This window comes from Carassius gibelio, chromosome B15, assembly GCF_023724105.1.
Source record: "Carassius gibelio isolate Cgi1373 ecotype wild population from Czech Republic chromosome B15, carGib1.2-hapl.c, whole genome shotgun sequence".
In the NCBI taxonomy this organism is placed as follows: domain Eukaryota; kingdom Metazoa; phylum Chordata; class Actinopteri; order Cypriniformes; family Cyprinidae; genus Carassius; species Carassius gibelio.
The window spans coordinates 5,409,192-5,430,513 of record NC_068410.1 but is presented as its reverse complement, the minus strand read 5'-3'; the positions used below and the strand labels follow the sequence as shown (position 1 = coordinate 5,430,513).

General features: G+C 38.4%; 1 protein-coding gene across 6 annotated transcripts in view; it reads right to left on the bottom strand.

The window, feature by feature from the left end:
- Window positions 1-390: 390 nt before the first annotated feature.
- The window catches only part of robo1 (roundabout, axon guidance receptor, homolog 1 (Drosophila)), a 257,538-nt gene continuing 236,606 nt past the window's right edge, over window positions 391-21,322 (bottom strand). For 2 of the 6 annotated variants that reach the window (XM_052575870.1, XM_052575873.1), the window contains exons 20-32: window positions 20,738-20,941; window positions 16,688-16,714; window positions 16,067-16,109; window positions 14,664-14,818; window positions 12,238-12,612; window positions 11,265-11,375; window positions 9,206-9,341; window positions 8,276-8,515; window positions 7,716-8,188; window positions 7,190-7,354; window positions 2,544-2,828; window positions 2,254-2,465; window positions 391-1,631 (exon numbers count right to left, since the gene is read on the bottom strand). In XM_052575870.1, the coding sequence (XP_052431830.1) occupies window positions 1,617-1,631; window positions 2,254-2,465; window positions 2,544-2,828; window positions 7,190-7,354; window positions 7,716-8,188; window positions 8,276-8,515; window positions 9,206-9,341; window positions 11,265-11,375; window positions 12,238-12,612; window positions 14,664-14,818; window positions 16,067-16,109; window positions 16,688-16,714; window positions 20,738-20,941 (2,441 nt within the window). In that variant the 3' untranslated portion in view covers window positions 391-1,616. Of the gene's footprint in view, window positions 1,632-2,253; window positions 2,466-2,543; window positions 2,829-7,189; window positions 7,355-7,715; window positions 8,516-9,205; window positions 9,342-11,264; window positions 11,376-12,237; window positions 12,613-14,663; window positions 14,819-16,066; window positions 16,110-16,687; window positions 16,715-20,737; window positions 20,942-21,322 lie in introns of all 6 variants that reach the window. The other 4 variants (XM_052575871.1, XM_052575874.1, XM_052575869.1 and 1 more) reach the window with 2 other exon arrangements.

Sequence of the window (21,322 nt, the reverse complement as noted above, 5' to 3'; positions counted from 1 at the left end):
TTACTCCTCTTACCATACTGTAATGCATTTCCCGGCACGACTAGACAAAACCAATAAAATCCATTACAAACGAGGCATTTGTTGAATCCAGTGGGGACATAATGATTATAATGACTTATACTGTCTTTTTATACATTGCTTCTCGCGCTGCGAAAACATAAAACCATATCGGCATTTGTGATCGGTGAAACGACAGACAACAAGCTCTGCTCTACATTTCTCAATTGCATTTGAAATCATCAGTGGCAAATTCTTTAAATATAAAAAAAACGTACTTAGAGGCTTTGAGTCCGAAGAACCAGACCGTCATTTGCAAAATTGGAACTGCACCACTTTATAGAAATGTGATTGGTTCAAGTGTCAGAGTGAATTAATCACAAAACAAGCAGGTCAGTTTCAGTATTTTGATTTTATTTTTCTTCATTTTTTTGTATATGCTTTTTGTTTTAAGAAACAAATGCTTGCAGATGTCAAATGATTTAACACTCACATCCTCACCTCTTTTAGATCGTGACCAGCACAGCCAACCCATGAGAGCCGGGTTCTCAGCCAGCCAATCACGAACACTCCAAATTCTCAAACCGCCACCCACTTCCTGTTAAGTGCATATGTGAATCAAATTTTTTATTATTTAATAACGAAAATGCACAGGTGGAGCTATACTTTCGTAAACACAACATCCCTGCATTAATTCCTGTATATGTATTTCATTTTTGCAGGATGTCTGGAGCTGGAATGAGAAACTGGAAAAGACACCGGAGGTAAGGATGGAGGGATTCGTTTCCATTCATTCACTCGTTTGTAAACAGCTTATCCTTTTTCTTTTCTCATAACCCTACATCAACAGGTTTAACAAGGCCTTTTGTCGTACCGTCCGCGCTCCCCCCGTGTAAGACAAAAAGGTTCATCAATAACATGGTTCAAAATAAAGTTTAGTGATTGTGCTTTTAAAACCAAAGTCAAACATAGAACAACAAACATCGACAATGACAAAAATGAATAACAGTGCATTACAAAAAACAAAAACGAACAAACAATAACTCTCAAAATGTGGCACTTTTCCTGGGGCAGTTTAAACACTATGACAATTTACAACCAGGATGGTGGCTTAAAAAAAAAAAAATTATATTAACTGGCGTAATTTTAAAATGATTCAAATAAGCCAAGGAAGACAAATTTAATGTACCACGATGGATTATAAAAGACAGTTAGATATGTATACACGTGTATGTACATGTCAGCCAGTCCCTTTGTGCCTGGAGTTTCATTACAGTAACAGCTGACTGACAACCTTCTCGCCAGGGTGAACAAAGCCATAATCGTTTTCAGGAGCTAACGGACGCATCATATTGCATTGGAATCAAAACAAAACCGCTTTAGCCCCTCTCATATGCACCCTTCGTTTTTTTTTCTATTCTTTTTTCTTCTGTCTTTTTCTTCTTTAAATGCACATTGAAAATTAAGGTAAATAAATCAAGAATGGTTGGTCAGTTTTCCAAACGTGACTCTGGGTCGGTAGTTTTCAGTAAAAGATACCGCCGAGATGGTCAAACTGCGCTGAAGATGGTTGCTGAGGAACTTTAGACAGCCTCTTTTTTTTATTTTTATTTTTATCTTCAGCTCTCCACCATCTGAAAAGAAAAGATCGAAGCATTATAGCAAACATCATACAAGGAAACAATAAATATGTTCCATCCAAAGAATACAGTATTGTTATTTAAGTATTATTTCTATTCTATTATAGTATTTATTTTGAATTTGCTTTTATTTATCTATTTGTTTATTTTTTTTTTTTAAATGTTTAAGTTTTTGTAATGTTATGTGCTTTTGTAAAATTTTAGAATTTTGTCAGTTCTTTTTTGTTAAATTTAATCGTTTTTATTTCAGTTAAAATTTTTCGACTAACTATCATTTTATCAATATTTATTTTTATTTCAGTTAGGTGCAAAAGCAACAATTGTTTCTATCTAATATTTATTTATTTATTTATTTATTTTTAGTCAATTTTTTTCAGTTTAAAATAAGATATTTCCTATAATATTTATGTTTCATATTTATTTAAATCACCAAATAATAATGTTAACAGTTTAAATGAACATTAACAATACCTGTCACAATCACTTTTGCAAAATAACAGGGGTGCTCTGGTTTGTATCTTGTCCAAATATACATATGGTTAGCCAAAGATTGCTATTGACCAATCAGAATCATGTATTCCTTCCAGTTCCAGGCATATTAGAAGTGAAGACGCACCTCAAGCTCCTCCCCTCCTGTCTGGAAGGATCCTATGGTGTTCAGCCCAACATCTGCAGGGTTTCTGCGGGCCCCTGGAGCCCCTTCACCTCTCCGCCGTCCACCGGACCCTCGAGAGGACAGTGAACTGGAGGAGCTGGGGTCTCTTTCTCCACGAGGACTGTGGACAGCTGGGAAAGATGGGCGACTGTAAGGTAGGATGTCCTCTGATCCTGAAAGATACATGAAAATGACAGGTAAGTGACTTGAATATTATTTTAACATCAGAAAACAGGAGAGTAGCGCAGTACCTGGGTGCTGGCGGCTCTTATGGCCTGCACCGGCATCTTGTTTGCTGCTTTTTCCCGTCTTCTGACCCTTCTGTACATCCTGGCCCTCCCGCCGTTCCGAGGAGCTAGTCCGGGTGTCCGAGCCATCCCGGGGTCTGGGTCCGCCCGAACCCGTTCGCTTGTCCTTGCCATCAGCAGAACTGGATCTGGGCGGCATGGCCCCCCGCGGGCCCTCCGGGATGGTTTTGGCTGGGTGTGTTGGAGACTTCAGCATAGCCGGAGGAGGAATCGGAGGAGGGGGGAGATCTGTGAGAAAACAAAAAGAAAAGCATTTATTTTGAGTGAATATTTGATATGTTTGACATTTTAGCTCAAGACAGGTCTGACAATCTGTTACTTAAATGTGAATAGATATCCACTAGCAGAGACTTTTATTTGATTTTATAATTTTGGCTGTTAATGCAGACAACATAAATTGAGCCAGAAATTTGTATTTTTATTGGAAATTTATTTAATAGTGTAAAAAAAAAAAAAAAACTTTTTATGTATATATTTAAAATATAAAAAGCTAAAACAAAAATAGTTGAATTAAGGACTATACTATAAAAGATGTCCCTATTAAAATCCATAAAAGATTTTAATGAATACCAATGCCATTTAAGCATAGAATTATGCATTCTTAGGTAAGGCTTTCAATCTGTTGGCAAGGCTTAATTTTTTTTTTTTTTTTTTTTTACTATTTTTTAAAATTCTACTTTATTCGACTGATGTTACAACTTTCTCAGGTTTGGACTATGGAGCAAATACTCCTTAGGGAAAAAAAGAAAAGTAAAGTTGTTGTTATTATAATCATGTATGTTTATTAGCATGGATATCAGAGAGTTTATTGTTTGTGTGTGTACTAATAAATTTGTGCTTGTATTTTTTTTTTAACGGACACAAAAATAATGAATCAAAAGGTGACATTTTAAAAGGGTAAAATCCTGAAAATAAAAACATTTTTGGTAGTTGTAATACAACTGTAAATACAATTGTTTTGAAATACCTCACTTTTTTGAACTGACACGGAAGGGTTAATACATTGTCTTAATACTTTGTATTTTTGTAGTTGGTTTGTAGCACAGTTTTACTGCACTTAGCGGCTAATGAATCAGAAGTCTTGCACATTTAAAGAAAATAGCTTACTTCCCCGTTGCAAAATAAGGTGGATATTCACACATTCTAGTGTCCTTCAGAAGCAGACGTTCAGCTAATTGACACCAGAACTCATTTGTCTGGCACCCGGAAGGTGCCATGGAAACACAGCTGTGCTGTTGCATCGCAAGCTTCCACACAGCTGCACGCTGGAGCTCTTTCCCAGCGCAGCGTCGCTAGTCAGTCGAGAAACTGTGAATGACGGTTCATCACTGTCACTGGATGTCTCCACACTTCCCCTGCCAGTTATTCAGGGTTCTTTACAATTGCCGTTCTCATTCTTTTGAGCATCGTTTAAAAAAGTCGTCGAGCTCTGTGCGTGACGGATCTGTTAAATTTGTGCCAGAGATATTAAAACCTGATACAATTTCAAATCAGCATGCATATAAAATGACACCCCCAAGTCACTAATACACCCGTATTACGCAAACATTGCGTCACTAAGACTCTTGTTGACAAGTTTAAAAAGTGCTAAAATGGTCCTCGGGTGCTGCGTCAACATTTTCACCCGTTCAAGGTCAGAGCACACCTGACGTCCTCACCGAGAACGTGTCTTGTTTTGTCGGGGAGAGCTTAGCACTGCTTCATCACTGCTCTGACACTCAGCAAAATATGAGAAGGGTCAGTGGCTGGTGGACGTGGATGGTTTGTATAAGCCCTGTGGGGTCTTGCAGTAGTCAGGCGGCGGGTCGATGCCAGGGGGAGAGAGACAGGAGCAGAAGAGAGCTGTTAGGTTGAGATGAGGGCGGGCTCTCTCTCTCTATCTCTCTCTCTCTCTGCTAGCGCTGCTGTCCGTGTTTGTGTGAGAGCGCCTGCACTGCCGTGAAATTACTAGTAGTGTAAAGCATGTCCTTTCTTGCTTAGATGTGCTATGAATGATTGATGTTTAGTGCTTATGACTGCTTTTTTGCACTCAAAAGTTTGGTGTCGGTAAGATTTTTTTAGGATATGAATACTTTTGCTCAACAAGAATACACTGAATTTATTAAAAGTGAAATTAAAGACATTTAACCATCCAGAGTTGTTACAAAAATAATGCTCTTTTGAACTTCCTATTCATCAAAGAATCCTGAACAAAATGCATCAATTGGTGAGCAGAACAGCTATTTAAAAACCCTTTCTAATCCCAGACTTTCAACAGTAGTTTACGCCTTTGCAAATGCATCAGCTATTTATAAAATTGATGGTTGAAATGATATTATATAATAGTGTTATAAATCAACTCATACTACTTTACACGTCATTCAATGCATATAATAATGTTATAATTTATAAATTGTAATATATATATTTGATCATTACTAGTAATTGCTTAACATATGCTATTCAAACAGGGACATAACACCTATTTCTAAAGTTTTATTTTGCCTGGCTGCAGTGAAACGAAACAGAACTGCTGTCAACCAACCAGTGTTGCCAAGTCTTCGTTTTTCCTGCAGAATTGGGATACTTTTACTTTGTTGCCACGGGTTGTTTTTTTTTATTCTGCGGGTTACAGCAATCTCCAGTCACGGAACTTACGGTTACTTACACGGTTACTTTTCAGCTGCTTTACAAATTTGCTAACACGTATTTGCTTCAAAATGTTTGAAAACCAAAGATATCCCTCAGCATTCCCGTAGAAAACTTCTCTCGAAATCTGAAAACAAACTTCTAATAGAAACTTGCGAAAGGAGGAAACTAAGACAAAGAGAGAGCGAAGACGTCTGGAAAAGACTGGCTCTTTTCTCTCCAGACAGAAGTGGAGGCAGATGAAAGGTTAACAGGGCCTTCTGGAGAGGAGTTGGAGGAGGACGAGATAATAAGCCTGGTGTCACCCAAAGCACTGAGCAAACAAGAGCAAAATTAACAGAGGCGAGGCGGGGGGAGTGCGTGTCTGACGCCTGCGATTTGGGGGTTGGTAGGCAATCTGCGTTTCAGATCATTTAGTTTTGCGTGTGTTTGTGTGAAGCGCATTAAAACGACAACCTTGTACTTCTTTTCCGTGCGAAACGGTGTGTTTAAAACCCTCCCACACAGGCCTATCAAATCAAATCACACATTCAACAGAAACTTGAGCTGACACAGACTGATCAATCTGGGTCTCTTCAGCGGCCAACAGCGAACAAAGACGAGAAAGAGGGAGTGGAGGAGATTAGAAGAGGGGGAGGAAGAGAGGGAGAGAAGGACAGATGAGTGGGGCTAGTTGATCTGATAGAGCCGACCAAGGCCTGTGTCTGTCTGATATTAAATCTTAGTGTCAACACACAAGGACAACTGAGTCGATGATGAGACGCGGCAGATGAGACCGTGTGCACACACTCACAAATGCCAGCAGAAAGTTTGGATGCGTTTGTGAGCACTTCCTTATGCAGTTCCACACAGATAACCTGACCTTTCTGAAGCCTTCAGAGACGCTTCAGTGAAGCTTTTGCACCTGCTGCAGTTTCATTCGAGACCGCTGCCGTCCCACTCAACTGACCTCTCCATCCCCCTCGCTCTTTAGATCAAATGTTTGGAAGATGCTTGTTGTCTTATACTCGTCTGTGGGCAGTTGATGCATAGCATCCATGGACTTTTTAATCAACTTTTATATGAATGTATGACCACCGTTTTGAATAGATCACAAGGGCTGTGTGAACAAACTGTTGATGTGTGAAAAAAAAATGAATTGTTGTAATGAATTGGTCAAAAAGACATCAGTGTCACACAAGTTATCTGTTTGAACTAGTCTAAAATCATTCAGAGCTGCCGTTTACACACTGAATAATGTTCACAGCCATAAGGAAAATACTACTACTACAACTAATAATATATATATATATTAGATAAATTAGAATATAATATTAAACTGAAAAAAAATAATTTTACCAAAATGAAAGAAATAATAAAATAATGTAAAGTGTAATGTATATTATAAAATGTAAATAATTTTACGATTAAAAAAATATATATATTATTTACAATTTAAAATATTGTAACATCATATTGAAACATAATAATGTCAATTATAATATATATATAATTAACAATATAAATTGCTAAATTAACTTTTTAGTTTTTATGAAATTATACTTATTTTGGTAACATTTTAATGTTTGGTTTAAAGTTTTTGTAAAATATGACAAAATATTTACAGTGGTGTTATTTTATAAAATGTTATCATTATTATTATTATTAATATAGCACAAATTATAACAACTTATATTTTATATTTTGTTAACATTTTAATGTTAAGTTTAATTTATCATAAAATATTACGAATCATTTAATTTACTTTTTAAATGTATTCTATTTATAAATGGTTAATACTACTACTAATCATAAATGAATACAAATTATTAACAAATATTGCAATTAGTTTTATTTAGAATTTATATTTTTGTAGTAGTTTTATTTTTTAGTTACATTTTATATATTTTTTCTTTAAAAAAGTAGGTAAGATTTTAGTATTCCTGATTCATGACTAAAAGCAGAAGTGTGTGTGGACGTACCCTCTGTGAAGACCTCTCGACGCTGGTAGCCTGTCTGAGCAGCTGGATGTTGTTTTTGTCTCTTTAGGGGCCTCCTCTGACCCGGGGCTGCGCTAACGTTACTGTCTGTGGACACTGGGCTGCCTGGACGGTGTCCCGCAGGGAGGTTTTGGTATTTCCGTGCTGCTGGCAAATTAGAGACAGAGGGTTTGCTTAGTTCAGCTCTATTAAAGGCCGCAGAATTGACTACAAATGAATTCACCCGCTGTAGGATGTATAGTATTACAGGCAGGGTCTCCATCTAAAACAATTATTCCATTTAAATTCATGAGCAAATATTAGGAGTTTTTAATGGGGGAATTCCATATCTTCCACAACTTGGCATTTTTCTAAGTAAAACTGAATATTTTATGGAAAATAATGTAGGCTGGGCTCGAATTTGTCTATAAAAATGGATTCAGGAGTAGATTTGTATTATAAAGCCTGTTTTTATTATGCACAATAACATTTGGACGTTTATTAAGAAAGCATATACATTTTCCAGTACCTCCAGACACTGGAAGCTGATGGTGGCCTTTCCCAGGATGCTTTGCCACGCGTAAACCAGCATATTCGGCCGCAGCTGCCACGGCCTGGGCGAAATCAGCGTCGGTGAAGAAAGATCCGTCCGATGAGCTGACGGCGCTGGAGCGACCCGACGAGGCGTTGTCCTCCTCTGAAGCCGAGCCCCAGCCGTTGATCATAGACCCGGTGACGGAGCTCTCCAGGTCACAGGTGCTGGAGGCCGGGGTCTGTTCCAGGCCCCGCAGGAGAGCCCTCTGCTGGGGCAAGTGCTGCTGGTGAGGGTGGGTGTGGAGCTGGTGGACTCGAGCCACCTCTGCATCCGTCTCGTCGCCTTCATCCTCGTCTTCTTCTTCCTCCAGGCCGTCTGTGTCCAGACCCAGGGGGCTGGAGATGTATCCGTACGTGTGCGGAGGGGAGAGGGGGCGTGGTGGAGGGGGTGGGCTCACCAAGAGTCGCCTAATGGGAGGACGACAGATGTCAAATGTATGAAACTGTAAATAGTTAAAATAGAAGAGCATTGTTAAGCTGTTGCAGCTGGCGTACCTGCGCTCGTGTAGGTCAGGGTTCTCCTGCAGCATGGGCTGCATCTCCTCCTGAGGGGACGGGGTGAGGGTCGCGGTGGACTGGTGACTGTAGGACACGGCGGCAGGGGAGGAAGCAGCTCCCCGTACGGGCGGCGTAGGTCCGCGCTCCAGCTCCACCTCTTCCTCCTCCTCCTCTAGCTCGTCAGGTTGGAGATACATACGAGACGGCGGCAAAGGGCATTGCAGGTCTGTGTCATAACTGAAGAGAAAACCAAAAAACAGAAAACATCATTAAATGATCCTTAAATCACCAACATTTTTGGACACATCTTGCGATCTTTAGGTTTTAACTGGCATATAATGCACAATCGTTTGACCTTTATTATAGATTTATATATTCATGTTATTTTAAAATATTGTTTTAATAAATCAACAAAATATTAATACAAATTAAAACAATACAATTATTAATCTACTTAAAATTATATTTAAAATAATATTATCTTATTAAAGTTTTATTTATATATATATATATATATATATATATATATATATAGATAGATAGATAGATATACACACAATTATTATTAATATTTGTTATTAATGTTATTTTTAGTTTTTTTTCTTTTGATTTGTATTATTATTTATAAATGTAATATTATTACTTTATTTTTTAAGTATTTCTTAAAGTGCGTGTGTGTGTATGTATGTATATATATATATATATATATATATATATATATATATATATATGCACACACACACACACAAATATATAAATACATAATAAATAATTTGCAAATACTACAAATTCATTTAAAATGCTGTGTGTACATATGATTGTAATGGTTAAAAAAATCTGAAATACATAAACTATGAATGTAATTCCTAATGTGCGTTGTAAGCATACTGTACATCAGAAGTGAAAAGCTTTGTGTGTTGCTGTAACCTGTCATCCATCGCGAGCGTGTATTCCTGACATGGAGGTGGATTGACCGGAGGAGGAGGCAACAGTTCAGTCCAGTTCATTGGGTTCTGTTTGAACTGTTTAGTTGATCGCCCACCTTTCTTCTGTCCTTGACTTCCTGTAAAGCAAGAATAAATAATACATATTCAGTGTGATACAAACAGAGCTATATCAACTCCCAGCCCACCATGCCATCCACATTTATAAATTAATTTGATTGCAAACTAAAATACTGTAGTAAGTTCTGGTTCATTTCTTTTTCTGTTAGTGTGTTTGCGTGCTTGATGCATGTGTGAAACAAATGGCACTTTTACACTCAGGAGAAGCAACATTAATGACACCCACGCCATAATTGATGTGGTATAAAACGCTTTTGTGCCTTATCTCTCTATTTGTAATTAACGTTGCGCCCTCCATCAAAAAATGAGTCATTTTTCAAAACTAACACTCTCCATTGCCCAGAGGAGAGGTAGAGAGAGAGAGAGAGCATTAAAAAGAGAAACATTGGAGGCCAATTAACAGAAAGGAATTAAAATTCAGAGCCAATGAGCTGTGAGGACCTCCACACACTCACACCTTCTCTTTAATTACCTGAACTTCAAATACAATATAAAAATAGATATGATGCATTACGCCGGCAGCCTTGCATACACCGCAGAATGGGCCTCATTTATCTTTGTCCCGCAACAAACACCGGCTTTCTGACAACATTATCCCCCTTTCTTTGAGTCGGGTGGATGAACGCCGGAGTAATTAATGACGGTGTGGCGAATAGCTAAAAGGGAGGGGGGACAGCCTCCAAATCAGACACATCCCGGAAAATGCGGCAGAGCTTCGAAATCTCCAGGGAACATGGCTTTAACTAAAGGAATTAGTACTGAGAGAGAGATTGTTACTGCCGTTTAAGATCACTCGTGCACCTCAGAAATCATGAGGAAGAATCTCCTCCTTTTGTTCGGACACAAATGTTTCTCTTCGTTCCCCCGGAGTTTCTCAACAATCAATGAGTGATTTGTAAATGTCCTGTTTTGTATATGATTTACTGCCTCTTTAAGTGATGAAAAGACTTTGAAATAATGGAAATGAGAAGAAAACAGAATAATGCGATAAATTGCAGGCTAACTGTTTAGGAGGTTATGTCTGCAGGTTTTTAAGACTACTTGGATGAATGGATGGATGGATAAACAACAGAACTTTAGAATGATGGATGGATGGATGGATGGGCAACAAAACGATGGATGGATGGACAGACGGACGGACAGACAGACAGTTGGGTAGGTGTTAGATAGATAGATAGATAGATAGATAGATAGATAGATAGATAAATAGATGGATAGATAGATGACATGTGGATGGACAAATAGATAGATACATAGATAAGGGATGGATGGATGGATGGATGGATGGACAGACGGGTGGGTGGGTGTTCAGATAGATAGATAGATAGATAGATAGATAGATGACGGATGGATGGATGGATGGATGGATAGATAGATGGATGGATGGACGGACAGACAGACAGACAGTTGGGTGGGTGTTTAGATAGATAGATAGAGGACATGTGGATGGACAAATAGATGGATATATAGATTAGGGATGGATGGACAGACGGTTGGGTGGGTGTTTAGACAGATAGATAGATAGATAGATAGATAGATAGATAGATAGATAGATAGATAGATAGATAGATAGATGACGGATGGATGGATAGATAGATAGATAGATGAATAGATGGATGGATAGATAGATGACGGATGGATGGATAGATGGATGGATGGACGGACAGACAGACAGTTGGGTGGGTGTATAGATAGATAGATAGATAGATAGATAGAGGACATGTGGATGGACAAATAGATGGATATATAGATTACGGATGGATGGATGGATAGATGATGGATGGATGGATAGATAGATAGATAGATGGATGGATGGATGGATAGATGATGGATAGATAGATAGATAGATAGATGGATGGATGGATGGATGGATGGACGGACGGACGGACAGATAGATAGAGATGGATGGATGGATGTCTTACCAGAGGTGCTGCTCCCCCTGTCGGAGCTGCTGTAGGTTCCTCCTGTGAGGGCGTCCTGGGCTTGGTTATAGGGGATGGTGCCTGAGACGGGCCCCTCACCTCGATAGTGGTCTAAGGGATTGCAGTCAAGAGATTTTGACTTTTAGTTTTTATTATACATTCAGGTAAGGCATTATGAGCCTGTCCTTTACATACCAGAGTAAATGGGGGGGATTGTGAAATAGACAAATGAAAGCTCTTATAAAATTCAGACACTTCAATGCAAAATGCTTCAGAGTGGAACATCAGACAGTCGAGTGGTAAAAGGTTACAAAAGGGTTTCAGTCATAAGCTGTTATGACTTGTTGGTGACTGGTTTCAATTGTCTACCAAGTGTGAAATATCACACCCACACGCAGTTAGATTCATGCAAGTTGAGTCAAAAAGCAAACACAATGACCTTTTTAGTGGCTCAATATGAAGCAGCAGATAATGGATAGCTTTGATACCTTTGAGCTTGAGTTACATTCCCCCTTATTTGTACAGTAATCTAAGATCTCTGGCATCACACTGTTCTGAGACATCCAACACTTTACGGTCTACTCTTTACCTTCATCCCCATCCAAACAGTAAAACAACAGCTATAAATATGGATTAAGTTTACTAGCAGAGCACAGAGTTGAATTACACATATACGCAATACGAGCAACCGTGACGGATAAAAAAGGGGGTTAGAATGTGAAAAAGCTACATGTAAGGTGCCAGGGAGGCTAGCAGGAATCAAAATCATGTAACGCTTTTATTGTGGTCTGAATATGAGGAGACAACAGAACAACAAGACAAGAAGAGCAGCAATTTGATGACGCACCTTTGTGGTAAACCGAGAAAAACATGGCATGGGTTTCTTTGAAGAGCATGAGCTAGTCTTTAAAATCAAATTCAAATAAATCTGCCTTTAATTTTTGGGGACCGCATGGAAATCCACAAAACTCACCCTTGTTCAGTTTGTTTTGCTCCATGACGTTATACTGCAGTGGCGCGTTGATGTCAGCCTGTTTTTGAGGCGTTCCCTGGCTGCTCTTCCAGCTCTGCTTCTCATTAAACTCAGCACTTCCTCCTCCACTTCCACCGCTGCTGCTGTTCACGTTGTTGTTGGCCAGGCTGGACTGGATGAGCTGGGTGGTGGCGTAGGGCGTAGGTTGACCACCAGGACCCACGAAACGGCCGTCCTTAAGGTTGGGGCTGTTGAAGGTCTTCATCTCGTTGATCTTGTTGGAGAGGTCCACGTCGCTGTAAAGGCCCGTGTCGGGAGCTAGAAGGTTGCTGGCTTTGTTATCCATCTGGTTGCTGTAGTTGGCGATGCAGTCGGCTGGATGACAGAAGAGGAGTAAGACATTTTGACAGCCAAAGGACTGTTTAGGATCTAAGGATAAACCTGGATTCTGCTATGTTTTAGGTATTGATGTACTGATCAGACTGAAGCGCTTTTAAAATAAGGGGACATTTATAGAAACTCATCGAGTGAAGACACTAAGCTGGTGAATTCTAATTAGCTTTATACCAACAAGAATGAAAAAGGACACTTGAAACCAGAAATGTCTAAGATAATGTTGAATACTCGAAATATAAGATAACACTCATTTCATCAGAATCAATGACAGTGTACTACGATCCTCCTCCTCCTTCCTCGTCCACGACACAAGCCAAGCGTGTCACTTTGAGTTTCCCGAGCAGCCATGAAAAAGGCATCCCAGCTCATCAAGCAGGATGTTCTAACACGTCCGAATCAAAAGCCTCCGAAACGAGGAACGCTGTAAAAGACCATCCTCTGACAGATCCAATTTTCCCCGGCTCATAAAATATTCAAATCCTCCCCGGGTTCTGAGCGAGAAGCTTGGCGCGTAAATACAGCGGCCTGCCACCTGAAGGATTTCGAGCGTGGCTCGTGTTTCCACAAGAAGAAACGGCTCTGCACTTCAAAGGTTGACGTATCAATGATAAAATATCCCATGGAATGAGACAAACTAAGTCGTCTTTCCAGAGAAGCCCTGTGGGTACTGATCCGGTTAATATCCAGGAGATTTTTTAGTATTTGGCACGCCAGGCAAGCGGGTGTCAAGCTTTTAAAACGTCATGCTGTGAGAATCACTCAACATTTATCCTTCATTCCTGCTTTGATGAAGGCGACAGGGATAAAATCTAGTGTTAGTGAAAACACACTCCCAATAAATGGATATCAAAGGCAAAGCCAAGGTTTCTGGGGTTAAAAAAAGCTTAATCGACGGTTTCTGTGGATGGTCTGAACAGACACAAAGCCTAATCCTCAGGCCTATCCATAAATATGGTAGCTAATTTCTTAAATTCAATAGAAAGACATTTTCTTAAAGGATTGGATGCATTTAAGGGTTCCTTTATGAATGAAATACTCTTAGTCAATGGCTTAGTCGCACTTGCTGATAGCGGAGAACAAAAAAAGCTCTTATAGTGACATTAAAATGAACCAACAGTGACACCGCTGTCCGAACTAAGAGTTGCTTTGTGAAAACTGGGTAACTCTGTCTATTAACACCGCTCTGTCTGTTTCAGTGTGTGTCTCTTTGGACTAGCGAGTCAACCTGGTGTTCTTTTGTTTGTGAGGTAACTTGCTGACTCCTCAAATAAAGCCACCTGGAGGTGCTCCATCACTCCTTCTGTTTCCTCGCCCCCTCTCTTTTTTTCGCTCTCTCAGGTCTATTTTGACCTCTGTAGCAGCTCCTTGTTTCCTGAATAAGCGAGCACTTAGAGAAACTGCATTAAAAGGTTCTAACGGTGGTATGGAAATCAGACGGCTGATTGGATTAGCTGGACTGCAGCCTGCGGGGCCTTTTTCAATATCGGCCACTTTTATTTTCCCTAAAATGTCCAGGTTCCAACAAATCACACACACGCAGTCGTGTGTCAGAGGAAGGACACGATACTTGAGTTGCGTTCCATTCAACTTGGAAAGTGGGAATTTCCAACTTGGATCGACGTACTAGAATGTACTGCTTCCAAGTTGGAAACTACAGTGGAAATTAATAAGCCCAAACGTCAACGGGATTTACGAAAACGTCGTTGCACAAACAATGTGGTATAAGGGGGAAATCTGCACCGTTAATGGTAAACGTTTGCTTTAAATCAATTTAAACAAGTCCTCGAGTCACAGTTAATAAATTAAAACCTGCTTTTCTAGTCATTAGCAATTATTTTCCTCATTTAGGAAAAGAACTCTTCCAGAAGTAGTATTTCCTCATTTGTCGCTTAGAAAAAAATTAAAAAATAAAAACCTTGAAAAAAATCTCTACTTGTAAATTTTCCCTCTATGCATAGAGCATAGCATTATGCTTTTGAACACTTCTGCAACAGCTATACTCCTCTATACACACACACACACACACACACCTGGGCGGCTGTAGGTGGCCAGGTTGCTGTCACTGTTTCCGTTGCTGCCGGTGCAGCAGTTGATGGGGCAGTCATTGTGATTGGAGCAGCTGTTCGGCCAAGTGTCCGCGAGCCAGGGCTGGGTAGCTGGTTCACCTATATTCAACAAACCTGGCCTGGAAAACACAGACACATGGGGATTTATTACTAATGTTAACTTGGAAGTGGTACATGCACACTGTATCATCATGATCAGTAGTGTTAATTGCCGATTCATTTTTGAACTGTTATTGCCACAGTTATGGACAGCAATCGATCAGCCTGACACAGCACCACCGGTGTGAGTTTTGAGCATGGTTAACAGTTTGTCTGACCAATGGCAATCACCAAATGGTTTGGTGGCACGCTTCAGTTTTAAACAGGAAGCCCATCCCATCTCCTTGTATCCCAGTGCATCTTTCAGTGCATTAGGCTGTATCTGTGCTAAATGGATTGCGTTTGCTTGACTTGCTCATGGCTGATGACACCGTTTCCCTGAGGCCCCGTGACCGGATTACCCAAGTGCTAGAGAACATTGCTGCTCCAGCCTGGGAAAGAAAAACCCAAATGAACCCAGCCATCGCTACAGGAAGAGATTGGAGCTCCCAGCGCACGCCAGGGTGTCACAGTCAATCAGCGTGATCTCAAGAGCTGGAGAAGCTCTGTATAAAGGCAGATATGAATTCATCCACTGCCCATAGTAACCGGTTCTATCAAATCTTACAGTTGAAGTCGTTTTTATTTCAGAACACTGATTTATGTTTGCTAGTTAGCTTTCAAGGTCACATTAAAATGCTTCTGAGGAGATGAGAGAAGTTTTTTTCAGGGACGCTTATCAAAGACACAAAAAGAACATCAAAGAAAGAGTTTTGTGCAGTGAATCTTCGACGTGATGCTTCAAAGTAAACGTGGCTTCCTCTTCTCTAGTTCGTTCCGTATCCCTGCAGCAGGGTATGTCTCTCTCTTTTATTTTTCTAACAGACTCTTTAGCTTCAAAAGGTTTAAACCTTTCCTTTAGGCAAGGACAAAGACCCGCTTGATTAAAAGCTGGACTCAAAAGGAAAGACACACACTACGCATCGTCTGCAACTATTTGAACGAGGGGCACAAATGCACACATGGTCCAGTGTAAACGGTGAAATGAATTGGTTGTAAATGATTACATTAGCAGGGTAGAAATGGAGGGCTTTTGTTTCATCTGGATTCTGTGGGGCTCTCTCACTGCACAACCTCCAAAAATGTCTTTGGAAAGACAAAAATGCCCCCTAGTGTCAATAAAATGCCGTTACACTACAGTACACACCCTTCACATGGACACTGTTAGCTTCTGATTATTAACTTCGGAGTGTCGGATAACAAAATGTGTGTTTTATTCAACATCTCACCTTCCAGCACTGCTGACGGCTTCTCCTCCTCTCTGATAGGCCACTGTAGATAAAAGAAGTGACATTAATGAGAAAAAATAACACGGAAAACGTGATTAAATAAATATCTTGCAGTCAAAGGGCAAAGAAAACTTCCACAGAATAGAAAAACTCCTACAGTTTGGGAGTGATGGCAGATTTTTGATTTCCGGGTGAGCTCTTTAACGAGCATATTTTGTTGGCCTTGTATTTTCTTTCATATCTTACAAGCTCCTTGCTTAAAACCAGTGAGCGTGTGGAAATAAAGCTTGTTCGGTTTGCTCCCCTCTCATCTCTTTGATAGAAACCTCACATAACCAGGTGAGTCAACAGCGGTTACAGAAAGATGGCATGAGATGAGATAATGAAAGGGTCTAAGCGTCTTTCTCTGGTATGTAAAAGTCATCCGAGTTCAGTCCTCACGCTAGCCGGCTCCTCTCTTCGTCTAATTGTGACGTGACTGAAGGGAGTGTGTTGAGGGACACTTCATTACAACGGCGGAGAAACATTATACTGCCGTGTGCTCTCTAACTCCAGCGGGCAGGAAGTCGTCAGGGATTGTGGGAATTCTGGGCATATGTGCTGTGAGGAGGGTGGGATTACCTGTGGGGGTGAAGGTGAAGGAGGGCACTGCAGACACAGAACAAAGAGAGAGAAAAAGAGCACTTTAATTATTCATCAGATTCATAATTATTATTCAGAAATGCATTATTAATCAAAGCAGAACTGTGCATTAAACTTAAATATTTATGCAGTTATTGTAAAAAGTTTTCAAAAAGGCAATTTTGATGATATTTTACAGTCTCTGGTGTAACGGGTCTGTTACCAATTACTCTGAACACTGAAACCTCATCACATTCCCCTCGTCATCTGAACTCTGTGGTTTAACAGTTGTGGGTTTGTGCGGCTGATTAATTGTACATATATCAGAGACAAGAGGAAAATATTGATATTGACAGAAGTTTCTGATGAACTGCAAGGCACCGCAATGCTAGGATTATGTAGATGATTTCTTTTTTAGCATGTTGATATGCAGTTGCAAGGGTGTTCTTGGAGGTTGTTTACTGGCCTAAGTAAATATATATATATATATATATATATATATATATATATATATATATATATGTGTGTGTGTGTGTGTGTGTGTGTGTGTGTGTGTGTGTGTGTGTGTGTGTGTGTGTGTGTGTGTGTGCGCTCTTGTTTTTGTGACATATCAGGACACAACTCTGTATAATGACATGGGTATGATACAGGTATTACAAGATGAGGGTGACCATTTTTCGAAACGCTTATAAATCATACAGAATGAGATTTTTTGAGAAAGTAAAAATGCACAAAGTTTCCTGTGAGGGTTAGGTCTAGGAGTAGGGTTGGTGAAGGGTGATAGAATATACAGTTTGTACAGTATAAAAACCATTACGCCTATGGGATGTCCCCACTTTTCACAAAAACAAACGTGTGTGTGTGGCTTAATTATAAATCGAAAGAATTATTCCTCTATTTTATCTATTTTTAACATGCACTAAATAAAAGGTCTACTAATACTTGCCACAAAATCTCCACGAAGTTAGACATTTACATATTTAAACATTATAATAAATCATATGTAATATTGTATCATTCTATACCATAAAAGAATATAATTTTAGTAATAGTAAATGCATATTAATATAATTAAATATAAAACAAACAAACAATAATAATAATAATGTATTTTAAATATATAATAAAAATAAAGTAAATATAATAAAAAAATAAACATTTATATTAATATAATTCAAATAATAATAATAATGTATTTAAATTGATATTATCAAATAAAATAAACATTTCATAATTAAATACAACAATAATAATAATAATAATTATTATTATTATAAGATACCCAAACATGTGACATGTGAACTGCAAGAATTCAGCTGCACTCTGACAGTGCACTTTATTAACTTTGGCTTAAATATATTATAATCATTAATCATGTAATATTATATTGCATTATACTTGAAAGTATAATTTATTAATATTAGTATATTAGTATATATTAGTATTAGTATATATTAATATAATTAAATGTAACAAACAAAAAAAAAATTAAAATACATGTATTTTAAATTGTTATAATTAAAATTAACATATTTACATTATTAACATAATTAATAATAATAATAATATAGCTAATTATGTGACGTGAATTGTAAGAACTCGTGCCAGGCTGCAGTCTAACAGTGTACTTTATTAACTTTGACTTCAATCTATTATAACATATGCCCTCGGTCTGATGTGAAATCTAGTTTCTTTCATGTTGATCAAAGACTTCAATAAGCAGATGAACACGGTTGAATCAATCTGAGAAATATGGGGTCAGAATTCATAATAAACAGCTCATCAGAAACATCAAAGTATCTGTGCAGAAAGCTGCTGCGCGTGATGCTGTCAGGATTGTTTTTTGGCAGTGATACATCAGAATTCAACACCTGCTGTCTTCACCTTCTCATCTTCATGTATTTACGGGAAAACAACCTTTAAAATCGTCAGCCGCTGCCGTCCTTTTCAAATGTCACATTTATCGGCTGCGCTCGTCTGATTCTTGGCAGTGCTTTGAGAAAAGATGAATTTAATAGATTGGGCCGTTTTTTGATGATTTTATCCTCTATGCATGAAGGTTTTGAAGCAAAGTAGATTGATGCTTGGCAGGCCAAATGCAGCATGGGAAAAAGATCATTTGATGGACGATAAATAAATCAGATCTCAGGAGTCTGGGGACGATCAGTGTTTTTAAACAATTTAACACATTCACAGCTTGACGCACATGTACATCACACACACACACTGCAAGATTCTCCATCTCTCCCCATCATCCCGTTCCACCCGGAGAGCAGATTCCCACTTCCTGTGTTACTATCATCCACTTCTGCTCAAACACGGTCACGCTCAAGAGACTCGCAGCTACTGGTTCAAACATAGCAACCTGTGCTTTCTCGTGGTTTTCACAGTACTTGCAGGAAGCAGGAGTGTCTTTAGTAGCTCAACAGATGATAAAACCAATGAAGATTGGTGCTACATGACGACTAATGTACTTTTTGCAGTCTCACTTGCTTGAAGGCACAAAAAAGCACTACTTTTCTATGTACCTTCTGGGTTATAATATTTAAGCATAATGCATAAATGAGGACCTACTCAAGATTTTTTTCCTGTTTAATGTGTACTGAAAACAACAACAAAAAACAATTTATTTTAGTAAAATTTGCATTCTGTAAAGTGCAATATATAGCTTTTATACAGTAGTTATATAACATGTTATATACTTTGTTTAATAAGTTAGTATAAAATTAAAATAAGAATACTTTTGAATATATATATATATATATATATATATATAGAGAGAGAGAGAGAATATTTTAAAACTTTAAAATACCTTGTACATTCTTTAAAGTAAAATATATAGTTTATATATCATGCATACCATATATATATATATATATATATATATATATATATATATATATATATATATATATATATATATATATATATATATATATATATTTAAGTTTAATAAATTATCTAAAACATTTTTAAAGTTAGTATAAAATAAATAATATGTAAAATAATTTATTTCATACTAACATTAAAATACCTTTAATTTATTATACATAATTTAGTAGGTTTGTATTTTATAACTGAAGCTTCCAAGACAAGATAACTATACAAGTACATATCCACATGCAAAGCTTAATGTTGAGACCTGCAAACCCTTTTTGTTGTGTGTGTGCGTTTATATATATATATTCCACTAACATTTAGAAAGAACGTCTTTTAAAAAGCTGCCTGTCAGTCTTGTGCGGTTGTTGAAACAAGATGTTGTCGAGTCATCCTGCTAAATGAATTCAGGTGCTCTCAACCTTGAAAAATGGACATATTCATTTTGGCTTTTTTCTGCTCTTGTGGTCGACACGTTCAATTAACTTGAGTGCGGCCCAGCCTTGGGAGTCTATGAATGCGAACGCTAATGAATGGCTTGGATCTTTTCCTTTAGATTCCTGCCAATAAACATTCCATTAGCTTCATGTCCTTGAGACACACATCGGGAAAAAAAAAAACGGCATTGTTCCGTTCGCCATCTCAGTCATCTCTTCAAAGAAAGAGAAAACAGAAAGAAAGCAGAAGCTGTTCTGAATTCAGACTGTAAAGGATCCGCCACGATTCATCAGGGTCAAGAGAGGAAACGGCTTTTTAAAACAAAATCTGAATTGAAATGGCTATGGATCGCTTTTATCTAATTTAGGAAAAGTATTCTCATACCAGCTTTAATAAAAGAGGCTGATGTTTGGGATTAAACCTGAGATTACAAATTCAAACACGAGCAGCTGCACAGCTCGAGGCCAAACACTAAACCAGAGAAAGAAAGAACAGATAACAAAACCATTAAACATCTGCCTCTGACTAACACAAACTCAATATTAAGAGATCAGCTGGAAGTCTTCTGTTTAAGACGAGACACACTTTAATGACAGCTCAGGGATTCATAATTATTAGGTTGGAGTGACTAACCTCCTACTGATGTTATATTTGATGTGTTTTTAAATCATTATATGGGAACAGACTGTTGTGTAGCACCAGCGCTAAACAGAACTGAAGTTCAAGCCGTCTGACCTTTGCGGATGCCGGCGTAGCTGCTGCTCAGGCCGTTCCTCTTCTTGCGGTGACGGTAAAGCCAGATGCTGAAGACCATGAGGATGATCCAGCAGGCCGCGCCGATGCCCGCGATGAAGGCCGGCTGACGCACCACGTCTGAGATCTGCTGGGAAATCGTATTGTCGTCGTCCGGCGGAGGCGAGAGAACACGGCCTGACGAGTCTGAGAGAAAGAGACCATGAGGAATGAGAAAAAAACATTTGATAGAACCATCACACTGATGCAATAATTCAAGGTCAAATAAACCTGCAGAATGCTGTCAGTTTGCACATAATCCAACTGGGTAAAAATCTATAACTATAATAGTAAAACCAACAGACAACTAAAGAATAATTGCAAACCAAAAATAAATTACATCACTTTCTTTTCGTTCTTTTTTTCCTCAATATTCCATTAAATTTGTGAAACTGTTTATATAATTGTATTTACTAAAATAAGATAATAAATTAATTAATAGACATAGTCTGAATAAAAATGATATATTATATCAATATTCTTTGCGTGTCACAGAACTTGTTTAATGCAAAACATTCCTTTAAATTT